We start from the raw sequence: 26,909 nt of genomic DNA on the forward strand, positions 1-26,909 counted from the left end.
TAACACTCCCTTTCAAGTTGAAGCACAGATATTAATCATGCCCAACTTGTTACAAATGTAGTCAACCCGTCCCTGTTCAAAGCCTTTGTGAAAATATCTCCTAATTGCTCTCTGGTTTTGATATGCCCAGTTGAAATGATCTTCTGATGAATCTTTTCTCGAAGAAAGTGACAACAATTTCAATATGCTTAGTACGCTCATGAAATAGTGGTTTTGAGGCAATATGGAGAGCGGCTTGATTGTTAAGCCATAATTTGACACGAGATGAGGTCTCAAAACCCATTTCTTCTAATAACTGATGTATCCACATTACTTCATGCACAGCTTGGGCAATAGTTCGATATTCTAATTCAACATTCGAACGAGAAACTACAGTCTGTTTCTTACTTCTCCAAGACACTAAGCTTCCTCCAATAAAGATACAATATCCTGTAATGGATCTCCTATCAATCTTTGAACCAACCCAATCTACATCTGAGAAACACTCAATATTTAAGTGCCCATGATTTCTATATAAGAGACCACGACCTGGAGCACCCTTTAAGTAACATAAAATTTGCCCCAAAGCTTCCCAATGGTTAACAGTAGGAGAAAATATAAATTGACTTACAACACTAACTGAATATGCAATATTCGGACTAGTCATTGTGAGATAATTAAGCTTGCCAACCAATCTCCTATACATTTCAGGGTCCTCAAATAGTTCACCATCTCTTGCTATAAGCTAAAGATTTGGAATCATTGGTGCACTGCATGCTTTGGCACCTAATTTTCCTGTTTCTGCTAATAAATCAAGGACATACTTCCTCTGAGATAAGAAGATGCATTTCTTACACCTTGAAACTTCAATGCCTAATAAATATTTTAACAAACCCAAATCTTTTATTTTAAACTAAGTCTGAAGGAATGACTTGAGTGATGAAATGCTTGCAGAGTCATTTCTAGTAATAACAATATCATCAACATATACTATAAGTAAGATTAGTCCAGCTTCAGAATGTCTATAAAATACCGAATGATCGAACTTGCTCTTCTTCATACCAAACTGTTGAACTACCTCACTGAATTTGCTAAACCAAGCTCGAGGACTCTGTTTCAAGTCATAAAGGGATTTTCGGAGCCTGCAAACTTTGCCTAACTCCCCCTGAGCAACAAAACCTGGTGGTTGCTCCATATAAACTTTCTCCAAGAGATCACCATGAAGGAAAGCATTTTTAATATCTAACTGATGTAAAGGCTAATCATATCTAACTGCCAAAGAAACAAACAAGCGAACAAAAGCTAATTTAGCAACAGGAGAGAAAGTGTCAGCAAAATCAGTTCCATAAGTCTGAGCATATCCTTTAACAACAAGGCGAGCTTTGAGACGAGCCACAGTACTATCGGGATTCACTTTGACTGTAAAAACCTATTTATATCCAATAGCTTTCTTATCCGAGGGCAGATGCACCAATTTCCAAGTACCATTAATATCTAAAGCCACCATTTCCTCTTCCATTGCAACACGCCAGCCAGAATGGGACAATGCCTCCGCAACAGTTTTAGGAATAGAAATAGTATCTAGAGAACTAATAAAACAACGAGATGAAGGAGGCAAGTGATTATAACATACAAAGGAAAAGATAGGGTAAGTACATTGACGTTTACCTTTGCGAAGAGCAATGGGAAGATCTAAGTTCGAGTGAGGAGTAGTGGATGGAACTCGATCTTCTGACAAAGAAGTTGGAGGATCTGAGTCAAGAGTCTCCACTCTCCTAGAATAAACATGAACAATAGGTGGGCGAAAGGGTTGAGCCGGTGCGGGAGAAGGAGAATTCTGAGGACCTGGCTGAGGACTTGACACTGGATGGACAAAATAGACTAAGAGATCATCTTCCTCCCCCAGACTCTCATAAATAGGTGAGGGAGGAAAGAATGGAGTAAATTCAAAAAAAGGTAACATCAGCAGACACAATATAACGATTAAGGGTTGGAGAAAAACATCTGTTATCTTTTTGAAGTTGAGAATATCAAAGGAAGAGGCACCTAAGAGACTTGGGATCCAATTTAGTAAACTGTGAACGAACATCTCGCACAAAACAAGTACTGCCAAATATACTAGGTTCAATAGGAAACAATGATTTAGAAGAAAACAAAATGGTATAAGGAATGTTACCGTTAATGATAGATGATGGCACACGATTAATCAGGAAATAAGCTGTAGAAACTGCATCAGCCCAAAACTATTTAGGAACCTTCATTTGAAAAAGGAGTGCCCATGCTACCTCAAGGAGATGTCTATTTTTCCTTTCAGCAACCCCATTCTAGGATGGAGTATCAACACAAGATGTCTAATGAAGAATGCCTTTTGTGACATATAGGTTTGAAAATTGTCAGAAAGATATTTCTTAGCATTATCACTTCTCAATATACGCACAAAAGTATTAAATTGATTTTGAATCTCAGCACAAAAGGCACAAAAAATAGAAAATAATTCCGAACGATTTTTCATTAAAAATGACCAAGTAACATGAAAATAATAATCAACAAATATAACAAAATACTAGAATCTAGAGTTTGAAATAACAGGACATGGACCCCATACATCAGAATGAACTAACTCAAAAGGGGACGAAGCCCGTTTATTGACTCGAGATACTTTAAGCAAACGATGATGTTTGGCAAACTGACAGGACTTACAATCTAAAACTGACAAAGACTGAAACTATGGACATAACTTTTTCAAGACAGATAAAGACGGATATCCCAACCTACAGTGGACTTTAATAGGAGTTAAAATACTGGAACACACAAGAGATCTTGACACCTGTTCGTCAAGGATGTAGAGGCCTTCAGACTCATATCCTCTAATAATCTGCTTCGTCGTAAGATCCTGGAATAAACAATGATCAGGAAAAAATGAGACACTACAATTTAAGACTCGAGTAAGTTTACTAACAGAGAGTAAATTAAATACGAATTTGGGTAGACACAAAACAGATGATACAGAAATGGATGGTGTGAGATTTGCAATGCCAGAACCAATGACACAAGACTTGGACCCATCGGTCAAAACAACAGAGGATGAAGGATGATGGGGTTGAAATGTAGACAAAAGATTAGAATTACCTTTCATGTAGTCTGTAGCACCAGAATCAATGACCCATTTGGAGGAGACAAGGCATGTAGTAGATTTACCTGACTCAGCTATTGCAGTAACTGAGGAACTAGAGGACTTTAGAGAGGCCTGATACTGTAAGAACTGTGCATATTCTTCAGCAGATACTAAAACTGCTTTCTCAAAAGGAGCTATTTAAGAGTCATCAACTACCATATTGGCCATCCGATATCGTGGATTCTGATTCTGAAGTTTCGGACAATAACTTTTTATATGACCTGGCTCATGACAATGGTAACATTCAATTCCTCCTGAGTCATGATTAGGGGCAACCTCCCCACTACGCTAGTTACCCCTATTGCTACTATACCCTCCTTTACTGCCTTCTCTATGACTTTGTCTGCCACTGTTAGTACGACTAACAAGAGCACTATTAACAGATTGGGAGAATTAGGGAGCTTCAATACGAAGTACTCTTGAGAAAGTATCATGCAGAGATGAAATTTAAAAACCAGAAAGTATTTGAAATTTAGCAGTCTCAAACTCTGGGGGAAGACCTGCCAAAAAATTCATAACAGCCATTTGTTCTCGTTGAGCTTGCTAAAACTCACATTAGGACTAATCGGCATTAAAACATTAAGTTCCTCATAGATCCTTTTAAAATTCATAAAATAGGCTGTGAGTGACCTATCTTGCCTTACACACCTCATAAATATGAGAGATATTTCCTTTACCCGAATATAAGAATTCTAAATAATCTTAAATAATCCATCAATTCTTCAACAAACTCCCAGTGTAATTAAGCTAATTACCTCACTGTTAATGAAATTTCGAATTTGCAAGAACAAACAAGCATCCTCCCTCATCCAAGTCTGCTTTGTATCATCAGTAGGTGAATCTTTGATGAGATGATCATCCTTATGAATACTCCGCAAATAAATCCGAACCGTTTTACTCCAATCCAGATAATTAGAACCATTAAGTTTGTGGTCTGTGATTTTAATCATAGAAATCACATCAGCTATTACACTTCTACTTTCTGCCTGTTAAAATATATACCATAAATAGCGAGGATATGTGTATCTGTAGTGATTGTGTGAATATATTTAGGTGCTAGAATCGTGGCTATAATTACGTATTTAATTAGGATTGTATTTTCTATTTAGTTGTCATGTACAGATTATAAATTGACACCATTGGCTTGAGGGAATAATCAAGCTCTTCAATTATTCTTCTTTTGTTCTATTTTCTCACATGGTATCAGAGCCCTCGGTGGGTCTGATTTGAAATCTGAAACAAAGTCCTCATAGGGAGGAACTTTTCCTTTTTTTTCCGGTCACTTTCTGGGAGTCCATGGCAGGGGATTACCCAGCCTAGGATAGGCCTCTCCACTAACAGCTAGCAAAAGACTCCGGTACACGCTCCTTCACGCGCTTCTTTCCGTCGACTCGCCGGCCTCAGGTGACCTCAACCACGTTGGTCCCGTCACCTATTTCTCACTTTTTTGTCACTACCTCTTCATATAGAAGGCTTTTCTAACGTATTTCTGAGCAACATTTCAGTGTGCTTCTCTTGCCAACATGTCTGAGATTGAGGAGTCCTCCAATACAGCCTCCAACACAGGTTCAGAGATTCTCACACCCATATCCAACACCGGTTTTTAGATTCTCAAACCCATATTATCTTCCATTAGTAATTCACCAGCTACTACTACTGTTAAATTAGTAGGAAGTCAAAATTATATGTCTTGGGCTGCATTAGTGAAATTATGGTTTATGGGGCAGGGGTATGATGACCACTTGGTTAAAAATGCCATAGATATAACATTAACAAATAGAGCTAATTAGACTAAGATTGAAACTCAATTATGTAGTCTTTTGTGGCATTCTCTAGACCCAAAATTACTTAATATTTTTCAGTCTTGTAAAACCTGTTGCAAAGTCTGGACTAAGGCGAAAACCTTATATACAAATGATGTGCAACGTATTTATAAGGTAGTATCAGATATGGTTCATCTGCAGCAAAATCAACAAGATATGTCTAGTTATTTGGGATAGGTAGAATCACTGAAAGATGAATTTAATTCTATCATGCCATGTACTGATAATATTTCTGAGCAACAGCGGGACAGGTTCTTCATGGTTTCGGCATTGATTGGGCTAAGACTTGACCTTGATTCTGTTAGAGACCAGATATTAACTAGTCCAGTTATTCCCACTCTAAAGGATGTGTATGCCAGGCTTCTACGCATCTCACTCAATAAGAATAATTTCTTCCGAATTGAATCTTCACTTTTAGCTGCACAAAGTGGAAACCAACCAAGACAGGGAACTTATCAGATAGGCAAGGGTAAAAGGCTTCATTGCACTTATTGTGATAGGAGTAATTACACTCAAGACACTTGTTGGGCCCTTTATGGTCGACCACCACGCCCCATTCAGTCAAATAATGTGGGCTGATCAACTGCTCATATGGCTCAATCCGGTGAAAATGGTATTCTTTTATTACCTGATGGAAAGGATCAGGTGTTAGATTTTATCCTATTAACTGGAGCTGATTACAAGGAGTATTTGCAATATCAAACAGCCAAAGAACAATCTTCTAGCAGTGCTCATTCTGATAATTCCTTTGCTTGTCTAACACAGTCTTCGCTGACTGATCCATGAATCCTAGACTCTGGTGCTTCTGATCATATATCTGGTAACAAAAGTCTTTTCTCATCTCTAGTTTCTCCTCCGGTTTTGTCCAAAGTTACTTTGGCTAATGGTTCATGTAGAAAGAGATGATTCTCATTCATTTCAATTAATCTGTACATGGGTATATATATACAATTGATTCCTATAATTGTGTTCTACTAATTAGGAAAAAATCATAAATAAGAAATTCTAAATAGGAATACAGAATACAAAATATACAAAGAAATAATATAGTGATTGACTTTCCATAACACTCTCCCTCAAGTTGGAGCATAGATGTTAATCATGCCCAACTTGTTACAAATGTAGTCAATCCTAGCTCCATTCAGAGCTTTTGTGAAAATATCTCCTAACTGCTCTCCAGTTTTGATGTGTCCTGTTGAGATGATCTGTTGTTGAATCTTTTCACGAATAAAGTGACAATCAATCTCAATATGTTTGGTCCGCTCATGAAACACCGGATTAGAAGCAATATGAAGAGCAGCTTGATTATCACACCACAATTTCGCAGGCAGGGAGTTCTTAAAACCTGTCTCATCTAGTAATTGAAGTATCCACATTACCTCACATACTGATTGTGCCATGGCTCTGTATTCCGATTCAGCACTAGATCGAGAAACTACACTCTGCTTCTTGCTTCTCCAAGACACCAAATTTCCTCCAATAAAAACGCAATATCCAGTAGTTGACCTCCTGTCAACCTTAGATCCAGCCCAGTCGGCATCTGAAAAACATTCAACATTCAAATGCCCATGATTGCCATATAGCAAACCTCTTCCTGGAGCGCCCTTCAGATAACATAAGATTTGTTCCAAGGCTTCCCAATGAGCAACAGTTGTGGAAGACATAAACTGACTTACCACACTAACGGCATAAGCAATGTCGGGCAGTGGTATAAGGTAGTTCAATTTTCCTACCAATCTCCTGTATCTCTCTGGATTTTCAAACAACTCACTATCCCCTGCTAACAGTTGTAAAGTTGGAGTCATTGGTGCACTACAAGGCTTAGCACCTAATTTTCCTGTCTCTGTCAATAGATCGAGGACATATTTTCTTTGAGACAAGAAAATACCCTTCTTACTTCTTATAACTTCGATACCCAAGAAATACTTTAACAATCCCAAGTCTTTGGTCCTAAGCGAGTTTGGAGGAAGGTTTTAAGAGATGAAATACTGCAGAGTCACTCCCGGTGATGACAATGTCATCCACATAGACTACCAAGAGAATTAGGCCACCTCAGTTGCCTATAAAATCTTGAGTGATCACACTTACTCTATTGCATACCAAATTCTTGTACTGCTTCACTGAATCTCCCAAACCAGGCCCTAGGACTTTGTTTCAAGCTATAAAGAGACTTTCGAAGCCTACAAAATTTACCCAACTCCCCCTGAGCAAAAAACCCAGGTGGGTGATCCATATACACCTCCTCTGAAGATCACCATGAAGAAAAGCATTCTTGATATCCAATTGATGCAGGCCAATCATATGTAGCGCTAAAGAGATAAACAAGCGAATAGAAGTAAGTTTAGCTACGGGAGAAAAAGTATCGAGTAATCAACCCCATATGTCGAGCATATCCTTTTGCTACAAGGCGTGCTTTTAACCTAGCCACACGTAACCATCGAGATTTACCTTTCATGTAAATATCCATTTGCATCCAATAGCTTTCTTACCCGGTGGGCAAGGCAATAGTTCCCATGTACCATTAGCATCTAAAGCCTCCATTTCCTCTTTCATAGCATCACACCGGCCAGATGAGACAAAGGCCTCATTAATGTGATTAGGGATAGGAACAAAGTCTAAAGAAGTAACAAAACACCGAGAACAAGAAGACAATTGATTATAAGAAACAAAAGAAGAGATAGGGTAAGTACATGAACATTTACCTTTACGAAGAGCAATGGGTAAGTCTAGATCATAATCATGATCAGTATGAGGTACAAGATCGCCCAACGAAGCGGCTGGTGGAGGATCTGAGTCAGGAATCTCCAATCTCCTGGAATAAACATGAACAACGGGAGGTCGAGTAGGTCTAGAGACAGAAGGAACAGGCTGTGGGAGAGGACTAGACATTGGTTGGACAGTATATATTAAGAGATCATCCTCCTCCCCCTGACTTTCATACACAGATGATGGAGGAAAAAATGGAGTGGACTCAAAAAATGTGACATCTGCAGAAACAAGATAACGATTAAGAGTAGGAGAGAAACAACGGTACCCTTTTTGGAGCCGGGAGTACCCAAGTAAGACACATTTGAGAGATTTTGGATCCAATTTAGTAACCTGTGGACGAACATCACGCACAAAACAGGTACAACCAAAAATACGGGGTTCAATAGGGAACAAAGATTTTGTAGGAAACAAAGTAGTATAAGGAATATCCCCATTAAGAACAGAAGACGGCATACGATTGATCAAAAAACATGCTGTAGAAACTGCATCCGCCCAAAAGTGTTTAGGTACTTTCATTTGAAAAAGAAGAGCACGAGTTACCTCAAGAAGATGACGATTTTTTCTTTCGGCCACGCCATTTTGGGATGGGGTATCCGCACAGGAAGACTGATGAAGAATGCCATTTTGTGTCATATAAGACTGAAATTGTGCTGAAAAGTATTCTTTGGCATTATCACTTCTTAATATGCGAACAGAAATATTAAATTGAGTTTTGATTTCATTACAAAAGGCACAAAAGATAGAAAACAACTCAGAACGATTCTTCATTAAATATAACCAGGTAACACAAGAGTAATCATCAACAAAAGTAACAAAATAATGAAATCCAGTTTTAGATGTAATAGAACAAGGACCCCAAACATCAGAATGAACTAACTCAAAAGGGGATGAAGCCCGTTTATTGACTCTATACACAGAAGGCAAACGATGATGTTTTGCAAACTGACACGACTCACATTCTAGTACTGATCAAGACTGAAATTGAGGACACAGCTTCTTCATGGTAGACAAAGAAGGATGACCCAATCTACAATGAGCTTCAAGAGGTGTTAAGGTACTGGAGCAAACAAGCGACGCGGTACATGATTTTCCGAATGTAGAGACCACCACGACTCGCGTCCTCTACCAATAATGCTGCCGTCGTAAGATCACGAAACAAACACCGATCGGAAAAAAGGAAACAGAACAATTTAAGTTACGAGTAAGTTTACTAACAGAAGTAGATGAAAAGAGAATTTTGATAGACATAAAACAGATGATAAAGAAATTGACAAAGTCAGGTTCACATTTCCATAACCCATGACACAAGAAGTAGAATCATCAGCTAAAGTAACAGTAGAGGAAGTGAGATTAGACTGAAAAGCAGATAGAAGACTAGAATTACATCATGTGATGCGGTGCACGAATCAATAACCCATTTGGATGAAGAAGACACAAGGCATGTAGTGGATTTACCTGACTCAGCGATCGCAGTGACAGGGGGAACTGGTAGGCTTTAGAGATGCCTGATACTGGGAAAATTGTGCAAAATCCTCTGCAGATACCAAAATAGTTTTCTCAGAGGAAGATACTGTAGAATTCTCTGCTGCCATATTTGCCATCTGTGATCGCTGATTTTTCCTCTGAAGTTGCGGACAATTATATTTTGTATGGCCAGGCTCATGGCAATAATAACAAATGACTCCTCTTGAGTCCTGATTAGAACTAGCCTCTCCATTACGCTGATTACTTCTGTTGCCTGTAATTCCTCCTCTACTTCCTCTTCTATTACCCTGTTTTCCATTTGGATTACGACTAATAAGAGCACTACTTGCAGGCTGTGAAGATTGGGTACTCTCATGCGAAGGACCCGTGTAAAGCGTTTCATGCAAAGAGGAAATCTCAAATCGAGAGAATCGAGATTTAGCAATCTCATACTCAAGGAAGGCACGCAAGAAAACTCATAACAACCGATTGCTCGTTGGGCTGTTGAACTTTTACATCGTGACTAAAAGGCAACAATACATTAAGTTCCTCATATACCGTTTAAAATCCATAAAATAAGCCGTGAGAGACTTATCCTCTTTCTCGACGGTAGAATGCCTTACAAACATCATAAATACGGAGATATTCCCTTTACGAATCTGAGAAAATCTAAGTAATCCATCAATTCCTTAACAAATTCACACGTGATTAATTAAACTAATTACCTCACCATGAATCGAGTTCATTTGCAAAAACAACCAAGCATCCTCCCTTAGCCAAGTTTGTCGTGTATCATCAGTGGGTGGATCTTTAGTAAGGTGATCATCCTTATCAATACTACGCAAATAGACCCTAACAGTCTTACTCCACTCCAGGTAATTCGAACCATTAAGTTTGTGTTCCGTGATCTTAGTCATCACTGGAATCACATCAGAAATAACATTCTTATTGTCTGCCATTTGTTGAGACAAAGAAAACTAACCGAAACGCTAATCCAAAGTGCTTATAGCAGCAAAATAACCCAAAATCACAAATCAAGCAAATACCGAAATAAGATATGAGAGCCAAACCTCAGAAGTCCTTTAATGGTATACTGGATCAAGCAACAGCACACAGTGGTGGAATGAGGGGGTTGAGGCGACGGCGGCAATGTTGATCGGGATTGAAACGGCCGGTCGGCGGCCAAGATCTCTCCTGAGCTGAGTAGTGAGAACAAATAGTCACCCTAGATTGATGACCTGCTCTGATACCATGTAGAAAGAGATGATTCTCATTCATTTCAATTAATCTGTACATGGGTATATATATACAATTGATTCCTATAATTGTGTTCTACTAATTAGGAAAAAATCATAAATAAGAAATCCTAAATAGGAATACAGAATACAGAATATACAGAGAAATAATATGGTGATTGACTTTCCATAACATAGTGATTGACTTTCCATAACAGTTCACAAACTTTAGTTAACGGCATAGGAGAAGTAAAAATCTTTCCATCTATTCCTTTAACCATAGTTTTATTCACTCCAGAATGCCCATATAATTTAATCTCCATTAGTAAATTGACTAAAAATCTCAATTGTTCTGTCATCTTTACAGTTGACTTTGCTGTTGTGCAGGACCGAAGTACGGGAAAGATGATTAGAGTAGGATGTGAGTCACAAGAATTGTAACATCTTTCTACTTCAAATTCTCCAGTTGCTCTTGCCTCCACCACTTCCGCTGATCTTCTTCACAATCGTCGAGGTCATCCGAGTCTTGTCAAATTGCAAAAAATAGTTCCTAGCCTTTCTAGTTTATCTTCTTTTGAATGTGAGTCCTGTCAACTTGAGAAACAAAGTCGTATTTCCTTTCCCAAGCGAGTCAATAATAGGGTTAAGTCCATATTTAAAATTGTCCATTCAGACATTTGAGGTCCAAGTCGTGTCGGTACAACTTTGGGATTTCATTATTTTGTTACTTTTATTGATGATTATTCTCGTTACACTTGGTTATTTTTAATGAATACTCGTTCTGAATTATTCTCTATATTTCAAAAATTCTCTACTAAAATACGTAATCAATTTGGTGTTTCTATTAAAATACTTCGTAGTGACAATGCAAAAGAATATTTGTCTACTCCCTTTACTCATTTCTTATCTTCTCAGGATATTACTCACCAAACTTCATGTGCTTATATCCCTCAATAAAATGGGATTGCCGACCGAAAGAATCGTCATCTAGTTGAGACTGCACACACTTTACTCATTCACCATAATGTTCCTCTTCATTTTTGGAGAGATGCTATTCTTACTGCTTGTTACTTAATTAATCGAATGTCTTCTTTTGTTTTGCAGAATCAGAGTCCTCATTCCATCTTGTATCCCGACCAAGATGCCCATCAGTTGTCCCTGCGTGTATTTGGTTGTATTTGTTTTGTTCATGATCAAACTCCTGGCAAAGACAAACTTCAATCCAAATCAATAAAATGTGTCTTTTTGGGATATTCTAGACTTCAAAAAGGTTACAAATGCTACAATCCACTTACAAATAAATACTTTGTGTCAGCTGATGTAACCTTCTTTGAAACATTTCCCTATTTTTCCTCCAACACTACATCTAAGGTTTTTATTCCCACCGCCTTACCAGTTCCAATCAATCCACCACCACCAATCAGTCTACCACCTCTACACGTCTACTCACTTCGTCCTCATCCTCCCACTAACACCATTGATGCTCCTTTGCTTGATACAGGTACAACACCAGCTCCTGGTGACTCGCTCTCCTTCATCTTCATCTATTCCGGTCTCACCTTCAACAGACGATGCTACTCCTCCCATTGCCATCCGAAAAGGTATTCGTTTGTCTCGAAATCATCATCCTATTTATAATTTTGTGAGTTATCATCGTTTGTCTCCTTCCTACTATGATTTCTATCACCACTTTGTCTAATGTATATGTACCTAAGACTATTAGAGAAGCTTTGGAACATCCAGGATGGTGTAATGCAATGGTTGAAGAGATGACTGCTCTCCATAACAATGGCACTTGGGATTTGGTACCACTACCGAAGGGCAAATCTACTGTTAGCTGTCGATGGGTTTATACAGTCAAGGTGGGGCCTAATGGCAAGATTGATAGACTTAAAGCTCGCCTTGTTGCAAAGGGCTATACTCAGATCTTTGGCCTCGATTACAGTAATACCTTCTCTCCTATGACTAAGATTACCTCGGTTCGCCTTCTTATTTCCTTAGCTGCCATCCATCACTAGCCACTTCATCAACTGGATATCAAAAATGCCTTTTTAAATGACAAGCTAGCCGAGGAAGTTTATATGGAGCAACCACCAGGGTTTGTTGCTCAGGGGGAGTCTAGTTTGGTGTGTCACCTACGGCGTTCTTTATATAGCTTGAAACAATCTCCGAGAGCATGGTTTGGACGGTTCAGTACTGTAGTCCAACAATTTGGAATGTCTCAGAGTAAAGCTGACCATTCAGTATTTTATAGCCATAATGGCCATGAGAAGTGCATTTATCTCGTTGTTTATGTTGATGACATTGTTATTACAGGAAATAATCATGTTGCGCTCTCAAAACTCAAACAACACTTGTCTAGTCATTTTCAAACTAAGGATCTTGGGAAGCTAAAATATTTCTTGGGGATTGCAGTGGCCTAATCCAAGACAGGTATCGCCATTTCTCAAAGAAAATATGTTTTGGATATACTGACAGAGACAGGCATGTTAGACTATAACACGCAGATACTCCTATAAATCCAAATGTCAAACTTGTTCCTGGACAGGGGGAGCCATTGGAGGATCCTGATAGATACCCGAGATTGGTTGGAAAACTCAATTATCTTACAATCACACGCCTAAACATCTCATTTGCTATAAGTATGGTCAGTCAGTTCGTTCAAGCACTATGTAGTAGTCATTGGGATGCAGTTATTCGAATACTCAGATATATTAAAGAAGCTCCAGGACAAGGCAAACAGGGGTCATTCACAGATTGTTGATTACTCAAATGCAGATTGGGCAGGTTCTCTTTCAGACAGACGGTCTACTTCAGGATATCGCATTATGATTGGAGGTAATTTGATTTCATGGAAAAGTAAGAAGCAAGATGTGATTGCTAGGTCAAGTGTAGAAGTAGAATATCGAGCTATGACTTTGGCAACTTGTGAACTTATATGGTTGAAACAACTTCTCCAAGAGTTGAACTATCGAAAACTTAAACAAATGCAGCTAATCTGTGACAATCAAGTTGCACTTCACATTGCCTCTAATCCAGTGTTTCAGGAGAGAACGAAACATATAGAGGTGGATTGTCATTTCATCAGACAAAAGATTGAATCTGGGTGTATTGCCACTAGCTTTGTTAGCTCAAATGACCAATTAGCAGATATCCTGACAAAATCTCTCGAATTGAATATATTTATAACAAGCTTGGAGCATATGATTTATACGCTCCAGCTTGAGGGGGAGTGTTAAGATATGTACCATAAATAGCTAGGATATATGTATCTGTAGTGGTTGTGTGAATATATTTAGGTGCTAGAATCGTGGCTATAATTACGTATTTAATTAGGATTGTATTTCCTATTTAGTTGTTCTGTACATATTATAAATTGACACCATTGGCTTGAGGGAAAAATCAAGCTCTTCAATCATTCTCAATATTCTTCTTCTGTTTTATTTTCTCACACTGCCATTAAAAAAAATTTCACAGTAGCAAATCACAAAAATATCCTTTCCCAAACTAATAAACATAAAGCAAACACACCTCAAGACTCAATTCTAAATCAGTTCAGTGTAACAGAAGCCAAAAACATACCCAACAGTAGGTGGACCAAGACAAATCACCTCTACAAAGGCACTTTATGGCAAAACAACTAACAGGGATGCAGTATACACCCAAGGCCACGCCAGCGAGAGCAAACGGAGCGGCAGAGGACTTCGGACGCGCCTCCATGAGGCGGTGAGTGGGACGATAACAGGAGCTTGTATCGGTGCGTGAGCCTCACTCGCCGGTCTTCTGGTGATCGGATTTTCTGGGTGAGGTCACCAGCAAGGGATCTTCCTTCCTGCGTGGGCGGTGAGACTTAAATGTCACCTTGAGATGGTGACCTAACTCCACAGTAACAATTTTGATAGTTTTCTCAAAAAAAAAAAAAAAAAAATCTTTTCCAACAAGGCTCTGATACCATGAAGTAAATATTTTTCTGTGTGTTTTTTATTGAATGAGATACAAGGTATTTATATACAAAGGATCCTATAATTAAGTATTCTAATTGGGGTGATATCTCACTAATTATGCTAACTAATTAGCTAATTAATTAAGAAAGAATATTATTTACATAATTATAGGATTGACTTCCTATAACATTTATTAAATAGGTAGAATAACTCAAGCAGCAATAGCATCAACCAAGGATGAGTTTTGGACTTATGAATGTTATCTTCTCACAGAAGACATAAGAAAACCCTTGCTATGGTCCCCCTCACCATTACTTGGTTAGTTTGAAGGGAAAGAAACAACGAGAAAATTGAAAGAAATGCCAATTGTCCCTGAAGATAAATAGTTTTGGACATTTTGTATTTTGGTATAAGGGCAGCACATTGTTGATGCTTGCATTGCTACAAATTTTGCAGATTCACTTTCTTGCAAAGGAATAACTTTGGTTTGGTACTTGCAAACCACTTCCCAGATACTTCCACTGAAATTTTCCACTCGCATCGGCAAAAAAGGCAATGAACTTTTAATTCATATAAACTATATTCTCACATCAATATGCTAATAAAAAAAAAAATACACATGTCTACAAATATGAATAGAAGCCAAAAGGCAAAAATAGACATACTTAGTGATGCAGCAGGTAGTAAAAAATTCAGCCTCACGGCGAAAACTCAAGTACAATTTAACTCGAGCTAAGTTTGGCACACGAAAACTTAGAAGAGACTCTGAAATTTTATTGATGTATGATATCCATGTTGTCTCTGAGTCTTACATATTTATAGTAAAGTCTAATTGTACTAAAAGCATTACACAGAAAAACTTAAAATACCAAAATACCAAGTGCTTAAGTAGGAATCAGAATCTACTTGTCCTAAAAGCATTAGAAGCAAACAGATTAACTTAATTACAAAGTACTTAAGTAGGAAAATAATATTCTAATAAGAAAAATATTCCTTTGCTAGCTACATACTCTTGTTGGGCTGGGCTTATCCCACATCAATCACTCCTTCCTTAAAGGAACTCGTCCTTGAGTTTTCATATGAATAAAGAGGATTATTGAGGAATTATGAATATAAGTCAGCAGCATTAGATGTCTTAGAGATGCCCATGGATTCAGGTCATAGTTGTCAGGCAAGCCCTAGATGCAAGGCAAACAAGGTCCAAAGGTCAATGCCTCCACCTAGGGGCGTGCACTGAACAATTTTAACTTTTAACTAAAAACTGAACCAAACCGATCTAGTTTGATTTTTGAATAAATCGATTCGTTTTGTTTGTGAATTTTAGAGAATTTCAATTTTTGATTCAGTTCATTTTTTTTCAACAGAAAACAGATAGTCAACTAAACCAATTGAATTGGGCTTTTTTCAATTAAACCTTTAGATATAAGCCCACCTCAAGCTCCAGTATATATAAGCCTGCATAGACTAAGCCTAGCCCATGAAAGCTTCAAACTACCCTACCCTACTATGCTCTATTCTCTTCATCTCTCCTCATCCATGGAGATCCAAATCGCCTATGCCCCTTCCTTCACACTCAAGTCTCACCCATCTTACTCGCAGTCGCACCCATCGACCATCGCAGTCCCATTCCCTATCGCAATCTCAACACTAACATTGATCAATGTTTCCTGCTTTGTTCTATCCCTGTGACTCTCATCACCCGACTAAGGGTTTGTTTATGCAAGGTGAGGAAATAATAAGTAATGGAAAGATAAGAAAGGCTAAGAAGAGGGAAGGGTAAGGAGAGTTACAATAAAAAAAATTTCATGTTTGGAAAGAGTTGAATTAATGGAAAGAGTTGAATTAATGGAAAGGTAAAGAGAAGTGTTGTATATTCTTTATATTTGGGAAAAGATGAAGGAAAGGTAAACTTAAAGAGTGTAGAAATAAAAATAGTTATAGCTCTTATCTCCCTCTCCATACTCTTCCTTATAACCCAATTAGGGGTGTGAAAAAAAAATTAAGATTGGAGATTGAAATTTACGGGATAAGGAAGGGTAAGACTTACCCTTACCCTGCATTAATTTGCCCCTTTCCAAACAAAGAGGACATAACTCACTTATCCCTCCTTCCCTTTATTTACCCTTCTTTCACCCTCATCCAAACAAACCCTAATAGTCCCAAGCCAATGCTAATTGACATTTTTTGCTCTCATTTTTCTTCTTCTTCTTCTTATTCTTTTTCCTTAGTTATTCAATTCCTCATCACGCCACTAAGTAATCACCTATGTTCTCACGAGTCATCACAAGACCGAGTTGTTGATTTGGTGACTTTGGGCTTTGGGTTTATTTTTTATTCTGCGATTTTTGGTTTAATTTCCATTCAGTGTTGTTGATTTTGTGTTGGTTTGATGAATAACAAAAACTTTTCATCATCAATTGAGGATTTGGAGAACTTTTGCTAAGGATTTGGAAAGGGGGGTCTAGTTCTGTAATCAAGGAATGGAGAAGTGCTAGAACTAATCGACTGAACCTAATATATTGTTTCAATTTAATTTGATTTTACTATCAATTTGGTTATTAATTCAAAATATGATTTTTGGTTATTAGGTTTTGTTGGTTCGGTCCAATTCGGAACCAAATCGACCATTGCACACCCCTGCTCCGAACCTCAATGACAGGCAATTTTACTAAGGTGCAAACCTACTAACAGACGTGTAGAGGCACAAGGCCGAAAAAAGGCATGCTACAAGCATCCACCTCCTGCAAGCCTTCTCATTCTTAAATACCACCATCCATACACTCAAAATATCCTGACCTATCAAAATCTAATATCGTCACGTCAAAAAGTCATCGGAATTTTCTTCTTGCCGCTAGAAAGTTGTCGCCATACAACTCTCAAGATCGCTAGTTATCAATCTCTCCATTTTCAAGATTCACATGAATTAAATCTCTCTCCCATCTGCCTTATTTGGATCTTCTTTGTTTCTCTCGTCTACCTTTTGTCATTGTTATTGCTGTTGCTTTGTTTATCTTTTTGGCTGCCTTATGCCTTTTTTCTATTTCCTTTTCTAGTCTTGGTCTTTTGCTCATAGTTACTAAAGGCTCAAGTGCACTAAAGTGCCAAGGGTCCTAGAGTCTAGGCGCAAGGTGTAAGGGTACAACTTAGCCAGGCGAGGTGCAAAAATTTTACAAAAAAAAAAATCAATTAAAAATATAATAAATATAAATATTCCATCAAACTTCATGTAATATAAAACTAAACATAATAATAACTAATAAGCATTCAAGTAATAAAAAAAATTGAAAATTCATGGCCTTTGATGGAATTAACCATATAATATTAATATTATTAATATTCAATTTTACTAAACATAAATGCTTAAACTTGCCTTTGTTATTAATATACTTGCATAAAATCATTACATGAAAGGTACATTAAATCATATTATAATTAGATGAAATCATTACATTTGCTTAAACTTATTCAATTGAAATAAATTAAAGGTAAATGAAAACATTACATGTATAGAAAAAGATGATTCTCCTTGATTTCAATTAATCTGTACATAGGTATATATATATAATTGATTCCTACAATTGTGTTCTATTAATTAGGAAGAAATTCTAAATAAGAAATCCTAAATAGAAATACAGAATATAAAAAGAAATAATATAGTGATTGACTTTCCATAACACTCTCCCTCAAGTTGGAGCATAGATGTTAATCATGCCCAACTTGTTACAAATGTAGTCAATCCTAGCTCCATTCAGAGCTTTTGTGAAAATATCTCCTAACTGCTCTCCAGTTTTGATGTGTCCTGTTGAAATGATCTGTTGTTGAATCTTTTCACGAACAAAGTGACAATCAATCTCAATATGTTTGGTCCGCTCATGAAACACCGGATTAGAAGCAATATGGAGAGCAGTTTAATTATCACACCACAATTTCGCACGCAGGGAGATCTTAAAACCTATCTCATCTAGTAATTGAAGCATCCACATTACCTCACATACTGATTGTGCCATGGCTCTGTATTCCGATTCAGCACTAGATCGAAAAACTACACTCTACTTCTTGCTTCTCCAAGAAACCAAATTTTCTCCAACAAAAACGCAATATCTAGTAGTTGACCTCCTGTCAACCTTAGATCCAGCCCAGTCGGCAATTGAAAAACATTCAACATTCAAATGCCCATGATTACCATATAACAAACCTCTTCCTGGAGCGCCCTTCAGATAACACAAGATTTGTCCCAAAGCTTCCCAATGAGCAACAGTTGGGGAAGACATAAACTGACTTACCACACTAATGGCATAAGCAATATCAGGACGAGTGACTGTAAGGTAGTTCAATTTTCCTACCAATCTCCTGTATCTCTCTGGATCTTCAAACAACTCACTATCCCCTGCTAACAGTTGTAAATTTTGAGTCATTGGTGCACTACAAGGCTTAGCACCTAATTTTCCTGTCTCTGTCAATAAATCGAGTACATTTTCTTTGAGACAAGAAAATACCCTTCTTACTTCTCATAGCTTCAATACCCAAGAAATACTTTAACAATCCCAAGTCTTTGGTCTGAAACTGAGTTTGGAGAAAGGTTTTAAGAGATGAAATACCTGCAGAGTCACTCCCAGTGATGACAATGTCATCCACATAGACAACCAGGAGAATTAGACCAGCCTCAGATTGCCTATAAAATACTGAGTTATCACACTTACTCTTTTGCATACCAAATTCCTGTACTGCTTCACTGAATCTCCCAAACCAGGCCCAAGGACTTTGTTTCAAGCCGTAAAGAGACTTCCGAAGCCTACAAACTTTACCCAACTCCCCCTGAGCAACAAACCCAGGCGGTTGCTCCATATACACCTCCTCTTGAAGATCACCATGAAGGAAAGCATTCTTGATATCCAATTGGTGCAGGGGCCAATCATATATAACTGCTAAAGAGATAAACAAGCAAACAGAAGTAAGTTTAGCTACAGGAGAAAAAGTGTCAGAGTAATTAACCCCATATATCTGAGCATATCCTTTTGCTACAAGGCGTGCTTTTAACCTAGCCACAGAACCATCAGGATTTACCTTTATTGTAAATACCCATTTGTAACCAATAACTTTCTTACCAGTGGGTAAAGGCAACAGTTCCCATGTACCATTAGCATCTAAAGCCTCCATTTCCTCTTCAATAGCAAAGACACAGCCAAGATGAGACAAAGGCCTCACCAATGATTAGGGATAGGAACAGAGTCTAAAGAAGTAACAAAACACCGAGAACAAGAAGACCATTGATTATAAGAAATAAAAGAAGAGATAGGGTAAGTACATGAACGTTGACCTTTACGAAGAGCAATAGGTAAGTCTAGATCAGAATCATGATCAGTATGAGGTACAGGATCTCCCAACGAAGTAGCTGATGGAGGATCTGAGTCAGGAATCTCCAATCTCTTAGAATAAACATGAACAACGGGAGGTCGAGTAGGTCTAGAGACAGAAGGAACAGACTGTGGGAGACGACTAGATATTGGTTGGACAGTATATATTAAGAGATCATCCTCCTCCCCCTGACTCTCATACACAGATGATTGAGGAAAAAATAGAGTGGACTCAAAAAATGTGACATCTGTAGAAACAAGATAACGATTAAGAGTATAAGAGAAACAGCAGTACCCTTTTTGCAGCCAGGAGTACCCAAGGAAGACACATTTGAGAGACTTTGGATCTAATTTAGTAACCTGTGGATGAACATCACGCACAAAACAGGTACAACAAAAAATACAGGGTTCAACAGGGAACAAAAATTTTGTAGGAAACAAAACAGTATAAGGAATATCCCCATCAAGGACAGAAGATAACATACGATTGATTAAAAAATATGCCGTAGAAACTGTATTCGCCTAAAAGTGTTTAGGAACTTTCATCTGAAAAAGAAGAGCACGAGTTACCTCAAGAAGATGCCGATTTTTTCTTTCAGCCACGCCATTTTGGGATGGGGTATCCACACAGGAAGACTGATGAAGAATGTCATTTTGTGTCATATAAGATTGAAATTGTGCTGAAAAGTACTCTTTGGCATTGTCACTTCTTAATATACGCACAGAAATATTAAATTGAGTTTTGATTTCATTACAAAAGGCACAAAAGATAGAAAACAACTCAGAACGATTTTTCATTAAATATAACCAGGTAACACAAGAGTAATCATCAACAAAAGTAACAAAATAACGAAATCCAATTTTAGAAGTAACAGAACAAGGACCCCAAACATCAGAATGAACTAACTCAAAAGGGGATGAAACACGTTTATTAACTCTCGACACAGAAGGCAAACGATGATGTTTTGCAAACTGATACGACTCACATTCTAGTACTGATAAAGACTGAAACTGAGAACACAGCTTCTTCATGGTAGACAAAGAAGGATGACCCAATCTACAATGAGCTTCAAGAGGTGTTAAGGTACTGGAGCAAACAAGCGACCGTGGTACATGATTTTCCAGAATGTAGAGACCACCTGACTCACGTCCTCTACCAATAATCTGCTTCGTCGTAAGATCCTGAAACAAACACTGGTCAGGAAAAAAGGAAACAGAACAATTTAAGGTACGAGTAAGTTTACTAACAGAAAGTAGAATAAAAGAGAATTTTGGTAGACACAAAACAGATGAAAGAAATTTACGAAGTCGGGTTCGCAGTTCCAGAACCCATGACACAAGAAGTAGAACCATCAGCTAAAGTAACAGTAGAGGAAGTGAGATTAGACTGAAAAGCAGATAGAAGACTAGAATTACCTGTCATGTGATCTGTCGCACCAGAATCAATAACCCATTTGGATGAGGAAGACACAAGGCATGTAGTGGATTTACCTGACTCAGCGATCGCAGTGACAGGGGAACTGGTAGGCTTTAGAGATGCCTAAGCAAAATCCTCTGTAGATACTAAAATAGTTTTCTCAGAGGAAGATACTGTAGAATCCTCTGCTGCCATATTTGCCATCTGTAATCGCTGATTTTTCTTCTGAAGTTGCGGACAATTATATTTTATATGGCCAGGCACATGACAATAATAACAAATGACTCCTCTTGAGTCCTGATTAGAACTAGCCTCTCCATTATGCTGATTACTTCTGTTGCCTGTAATTCCTCCTCTACTTCCTCTTCTATTACCCTGTTGTCCATTTGGATTACGGCTAATAAGAGCACTACTGGCAGGCTATGAAGATTGGATACTCTCTGTACGAAGGACCCGTGTGAACGTTTCATGCAAAGAGGAAATCTCAGAACTGGAGAGAATCTGAGATTTAGCAGTCTCATACTCTGAAGGAAGGCCTGCAAGAAAACTCATAACAGCTGTTGCTCTGTTGGGCTCGAACTTTCACATCAGGACTAAAAGGCAACAATACATTAAGTTCCTCATATACCCGTTTAAAATCCATAAAATAAGCCGTGAGAGACTTATCCTCTTTTTCAACACAGTAGAATGCCTTACAAACATCATAAATAAGGGAGATATTCCCTTTACCAGAATACAGAAAATCTAAGTAATCCATTAATTCCTTAACAAATTCACAGTGATTAATTAAACTAATTACCTCACTGTGAATCGAGTTCCGAAGCAAAAACAATCGAACATCCTCCCTTAGCCAAGTTTGTCGTGTATCATCCATTGGTGGATCTTTAGTAAGGTGATCATCCTTATCAATGCTACGCAAATAGACCCTAACAGTCTTACTCCACTCCAAGTAATTCGAACCATTAAGTTTGTGTTCCGTGATCTTAGTCATCACCAGAATCACATCAGAAATAACATTCTTATTGTTTGCCATTTGTTGAGACAAAGAAAACTAACCGAAACGCTAATCCAAAGTGCTTACAGCAACAAAATAACCCTAAATCACAAATCAAGCAAATATCAAAATAGGATCTGAGAGCCAAACCTTATAAGTCCTTTAATGGTGTACTGGATCAGACAACAGCACACAGTGGTGGAATGAGGCGGTTGAGGTGATGCTGGCGATGTTGATCGGAGTCGAAATGGCTCGTCAGCGGCCAAGGTCTCTCTTGAGCTGGGTGGTAAAAACAAATAGTCACCCTAGATAGATGACCTGCTCTGATACCATGTACAAAGAGATGATTCTCCTTGATTTCAATTAATCTGTACATGGATATATACATACAATTGATTCATATAATTGTGTTCCACTAATTAGGAAGAAATCCTAAATAAGAAATCCTAAATAAGAAATCCTAAATAGGAATACAGAATATAGAATATACAGAGAAATAATATAGTGATTGACTTTCCATAACAACATGTATATCCTAAATAAGAAATCCTAAATAGGAATACAGAATACAGAATATATAGAGAAATAATATAGTGATTGACTTTCCATAACAACATGTATCATTTGATGAAAATGAAATGCTCTCAAAATTGTATTGGAAATGATCTCAATAGAAAATTGATAAATATTTTATATAATTCGTTAATTTTTCCTTCCAATTTATGGTTCAAACACTCTAAGTCTAAAACATAACCCATCCACCCATTGAATTTAGCACAATAAGCATAAACATAAAGCTCAAAATGGGGAACATTATAGCCAAAATCAGCCACAGCGGGTTGGAAAAAAAATTCAAAGGGAAAAAAAAAATCCACAGCTGGATAGAGAGCATAGCAAGAAGAGTAGGAAAAAAAAACCCAACACCACGCCACCAACAAGTTTCAAGACCTAGGGCTAGAAAGAGAGCACCAGAGTAGAAGGAAGGGAGATGGAAAACAGGTAAAAACCAGGGCTTGAGAGAGATGAGGCGTGAAGGAAGAGGAGGAAAAAAAAAACTAAAGAGCATATCTTCATGATTGAGAAGCATGCAGCAGCAAGCAAGGTATTCTTTTTCTTCTTCTTCGGTCAAAAGGTCTGTGTTGGCTTGGCTGCTATGTTGTGACAGGTAATATATATATATATATATATATATATATATATATATATAGAGAGAGAGAGAGAGAGAGAGAGAGAGAGAGAGAGAGAGAGAGAGAGAGCTTTTTAAAAGCCCTCCGCTAAAACTCACCTGCGTATGCCTAGGCACGCCACGCTGGTCACCTCCCTACACCTCGTAGTGCCTGGGTGAGATCGCTCGCCTGAGGTGCACCTCAAACTATACTTATGCTCTCTCTCTCTTTTTTAATTTCTAACCCTATTTTAGTCTAGAATTTCCACTCTTTCTTTATTGTAGACCCAAATTTTGAATGTATTAACAAATTTTAATTAATTAATTGTGGGTGTTCAATTTTTTCAAAGTGGTTAATTTATTGTATTTTAAATTTTTCTTGCTGATTAATTTGTTTACTTAAGATTTATGCTATGGTAATTGCTATTTTATTTTCAAGTTGTTTAGATAGAATTAAGTTTTGAAATTACATAATATTGAATTTTTTTTATAAAAAAAATATTTTTTTGCAGCTCATGTCAATCAAGCATGGGTTCCTTGTGCCCAAGCTCCAAGACCCCTCGGTGTTTTAGTGTGTTACACCTTTAATAAATGTGATTCAAGTAAATCAATCACATAGGTATTGTCATTAATTTTCTTCAACACCTTGAATGGCCCATATTTCTTTGGTACAACTTGCTATATGTGCCCATTGGATATTTATCTTTCTGTAGAAACAACATCACAATGTCACTTTTAAAAAACAATTGTGCTTGTTTATACTTTTACCTCCCTCCATGTATTGTTCATTAGCTTGCTCTAAGTGCTCTCGAACTTCAATTTAAATCTCCTATACATTGCAAGCTAAAGTCTAAATGTCATACTCTTCTAGAACTATGCATAACACTATTATAAGCGCCTATGCAAATGTATCATCCCACTACTTGGCTTTATCTCCACAATCGAGCATGCAATTTCTCCATATGCTTTTGACTGTTCATGTGCTTCAAGGTTTTATGATCTAAATAAATCACGAACTAATTTTGAATCAAATAACGCTCACAATACTTCATTGTCTTGCAAATAAAATAAAATTCACATGCATACTTCATAGGTTCACCATTTTTGCCAAGCATTATCGAGTTTCTCACCAAAATAAGCTATTGGTTTGCATTCTTGAGACAACACTGCCCCAATTCCAATGATGTAGGCATCACGCTCTACCCAAATGCTTTATCAAATCTCAGCAATACCAATACTAGGGAAAAACACAATTTTTCTTTGATCAGAGCAAAGCTCTTTTCTCCCAAATTTAAGTTTCCTAACATTAAACACTCGGTCAATGGCGCCACAATAGAGCTAAAATTTCTAATGAACCTATTATAGAAAGTTGCAAGTCCATGGTAATTTCCGAGGCCGCCAATCCTTGGCATGAGCTAGTCTCTTGTTGAATTTTCATGTCACAAACATTTACATGCATAGAGATTTTAATTAAATACATTTAGAAAAGGCCAAAATCACATATTTATAATGTAGCCAATGTAAACAATAAAAAGGAGGCTTTGTAACTTAAAATACACACCTTGAGTGCCAAATTACCACGCTCCATAACTTGGTCCCGTATTTGACGCTTATTTCCATTTAAAGCATGCCCACCTTGACCAGTATAAATAACATCCTCTGCATTATCTAGATCATCCTCATACACTCCTGACAAAACAATGGCTACCGCAAGAGGGAACGTATAGTTACCATATACCTACAATTTAAATGAAAATGTTTGTAATAAAACACATCTAAAAAAATAAGCTTATCATTTGTTTAAATAATACAATTTCAGTCAATCGACAACTGCACATTAGGCAATCAAATTACAATATCAACCAAATTAAAAGGATAATTCACAAAATTCCCCTTGGGTTTAAGCATAATATAAGATTTTTACCCTCCTTTAGCTCACTATAAGTTCTTGAAGTCTAAAGGAAAAATAAATAAATAAATAATCTGAGGCAGTGTCAAGAGGGGCATGGGGAACCAAAAAGTGCTTCAGTCTCCATCTACATCCTACAAAACCAACAATTTGCAAACAATTTTAACAACAAAGGAAGCTTCCTTATTGGTTGAGCTAATTTTCTTAGCCTCCTCGAAACCCTCACCAAACTAATCAATATTCAATTTTACTTTTCTCTCTCATCTCTTCTTTTGTTTCTCTTCTTCCTGTTACATATCAGAGAAGAAGACTAAGGCAAAATAAGGGTTAGTTAAATGAGTTGTAAGTGGCAGGAGAACAGTTGTCAAGTAGCAGTCAAGTAGTTAGTTGTATGAGTTGTATTTGGCGAGAAAATGGTTGTCAAATAGCTGTCAAGTAGTTATAAACTCTATTGTAGTTCATTGTAAAGGCATTCTGATGCTTTCTCAAGAAATAACAATTCTCTCTCTTTTCTGATTCTATTTCTCTCTCCCTAGTTCTTTTTCTTCTTCTTCTTCCTTCCTAAATTCTTCTAATTCTTCTCTGTTAGGGTTTCAATCCTAATATTTGGTATCAGAGCTTTACGGAGGGGAAATTGAGTGGGTAATTCATTGTTATAGATCGCAACAATGACTAGATCTGTTGTAATAGGTCCTGAGATGGTCAAGTTGGCAGAATTAGAGGAGAAGATGAGAAATTTCTCAGATCAGATGGAGAAAATGCAGGAGCAAATTAATCAGTCAGCTAGGGATAATGATGCATTGCGAGGGGATATGAGAGCCTTTATGAGCAAATTAAGCAAGGATACAGGAATAAGAGATGTTGTTGGGGAAGTTGGTGCGGGATCTGGTATTAGAGAAGCCGATGATAGGGGACTGTTACCCACTCCTCCTGTTAATCAACAGTTGAAGGATCAAGAAAGTTATGGAAATAACTATAACAATGAAGGTATGAATCCTTTTTTGCCTAAAATTAAATTGCTTACTTTTGGGGGAAAGGAACCTAGGGTTTGGCTACGGAAATGTGTGAAATATTTTGAGGTTTACAAAGTACCTAAGGACCAAAGGATTGGAATTGCTAGTTTGTTTTTTGTTGATAGGGCAGATGCTTGGTTTCAAAACTGAAATAGAGGGGAAAACCATTCTTGGGAGGAGTTTGAAAAGGGAATTTGTCGTAGATTTGGGGAACAAGGGTTGGAAGATATTATGGAGGAATTTATGAAGCTTAAGCAAGAAAATTACTTAGAAGAATATCAAGATATCTTTGAGGATTTGAGGATAAGGATGGAAAGGGTTATGCCAGATTTGGGAGAGGCTTATTTTCTTTCTGCCTTTATTAGAGGGCTTAAGGATGAAATTAGATTAATGGTGAGAATGATGAAACCAGCTACTTTAGTTGATGCAATAGAGATTGCTAGGCTGCAAGAACAGTTATGGGATACAAAAAAGAATAGAACCTTCAATAAAACCTTCAATTATAACCCAAGATCTGTAACTTCCAATTTCACTCCGTATAATTCCTACTCCAAACCTAATCAATTGTTTCCTTACCCCCCTAAACCACCAAATCCAGATTTGACCAGTAAAGCTCTAAATTCTGCTCCTACTACCAGTAAATCAACTTCTATTGCAAGTACTTCTTT

The 26,909-nt window shown here is 37.5% G+C and overlaps 1 protein-coding gene across 1 annotated transcript in view; it reads right to left on the reverse strand.

The window, feature by feature from the left end:
* LOC110638606 (histone-lysine N-methyltransferase, H3 lysine-9 specific SUVH4) overlaps positions 1 to 26,909 on the reverse strand; it is a 48,414-nt gene that overhangs the window by 8,629 nt on the left and 12,876 nt on the right. The window contains exon 6 of the mRNA XM_021789206.2: positions 24,881 to 25,057. Within this exon, the coding sequence (XP_021644898.2) occupies positions 24,881 to 25,057 (177 nt within the window). The remainder of the gene's footprint in view (positions 1 to 24,880; positions 25,058 to 26,909) is intronic.

This window comes from Hevea brasiliensis, unplaced genomic scaffold (genome assembly GCF_030052815.1).
Source record: "Hevea brasiliensis isolate MT/VB/25A 57/8 unplaced genomic scaffold, ASM3005281v1 Scaf1, whole genome shotgun sequence".
NCBI lineage: Eukaryota > Viridiplantae > Streptophyta > Magnoliopsida > Malpighiales > Euphorbiaceae > Hevea > Hevea brasiliensis.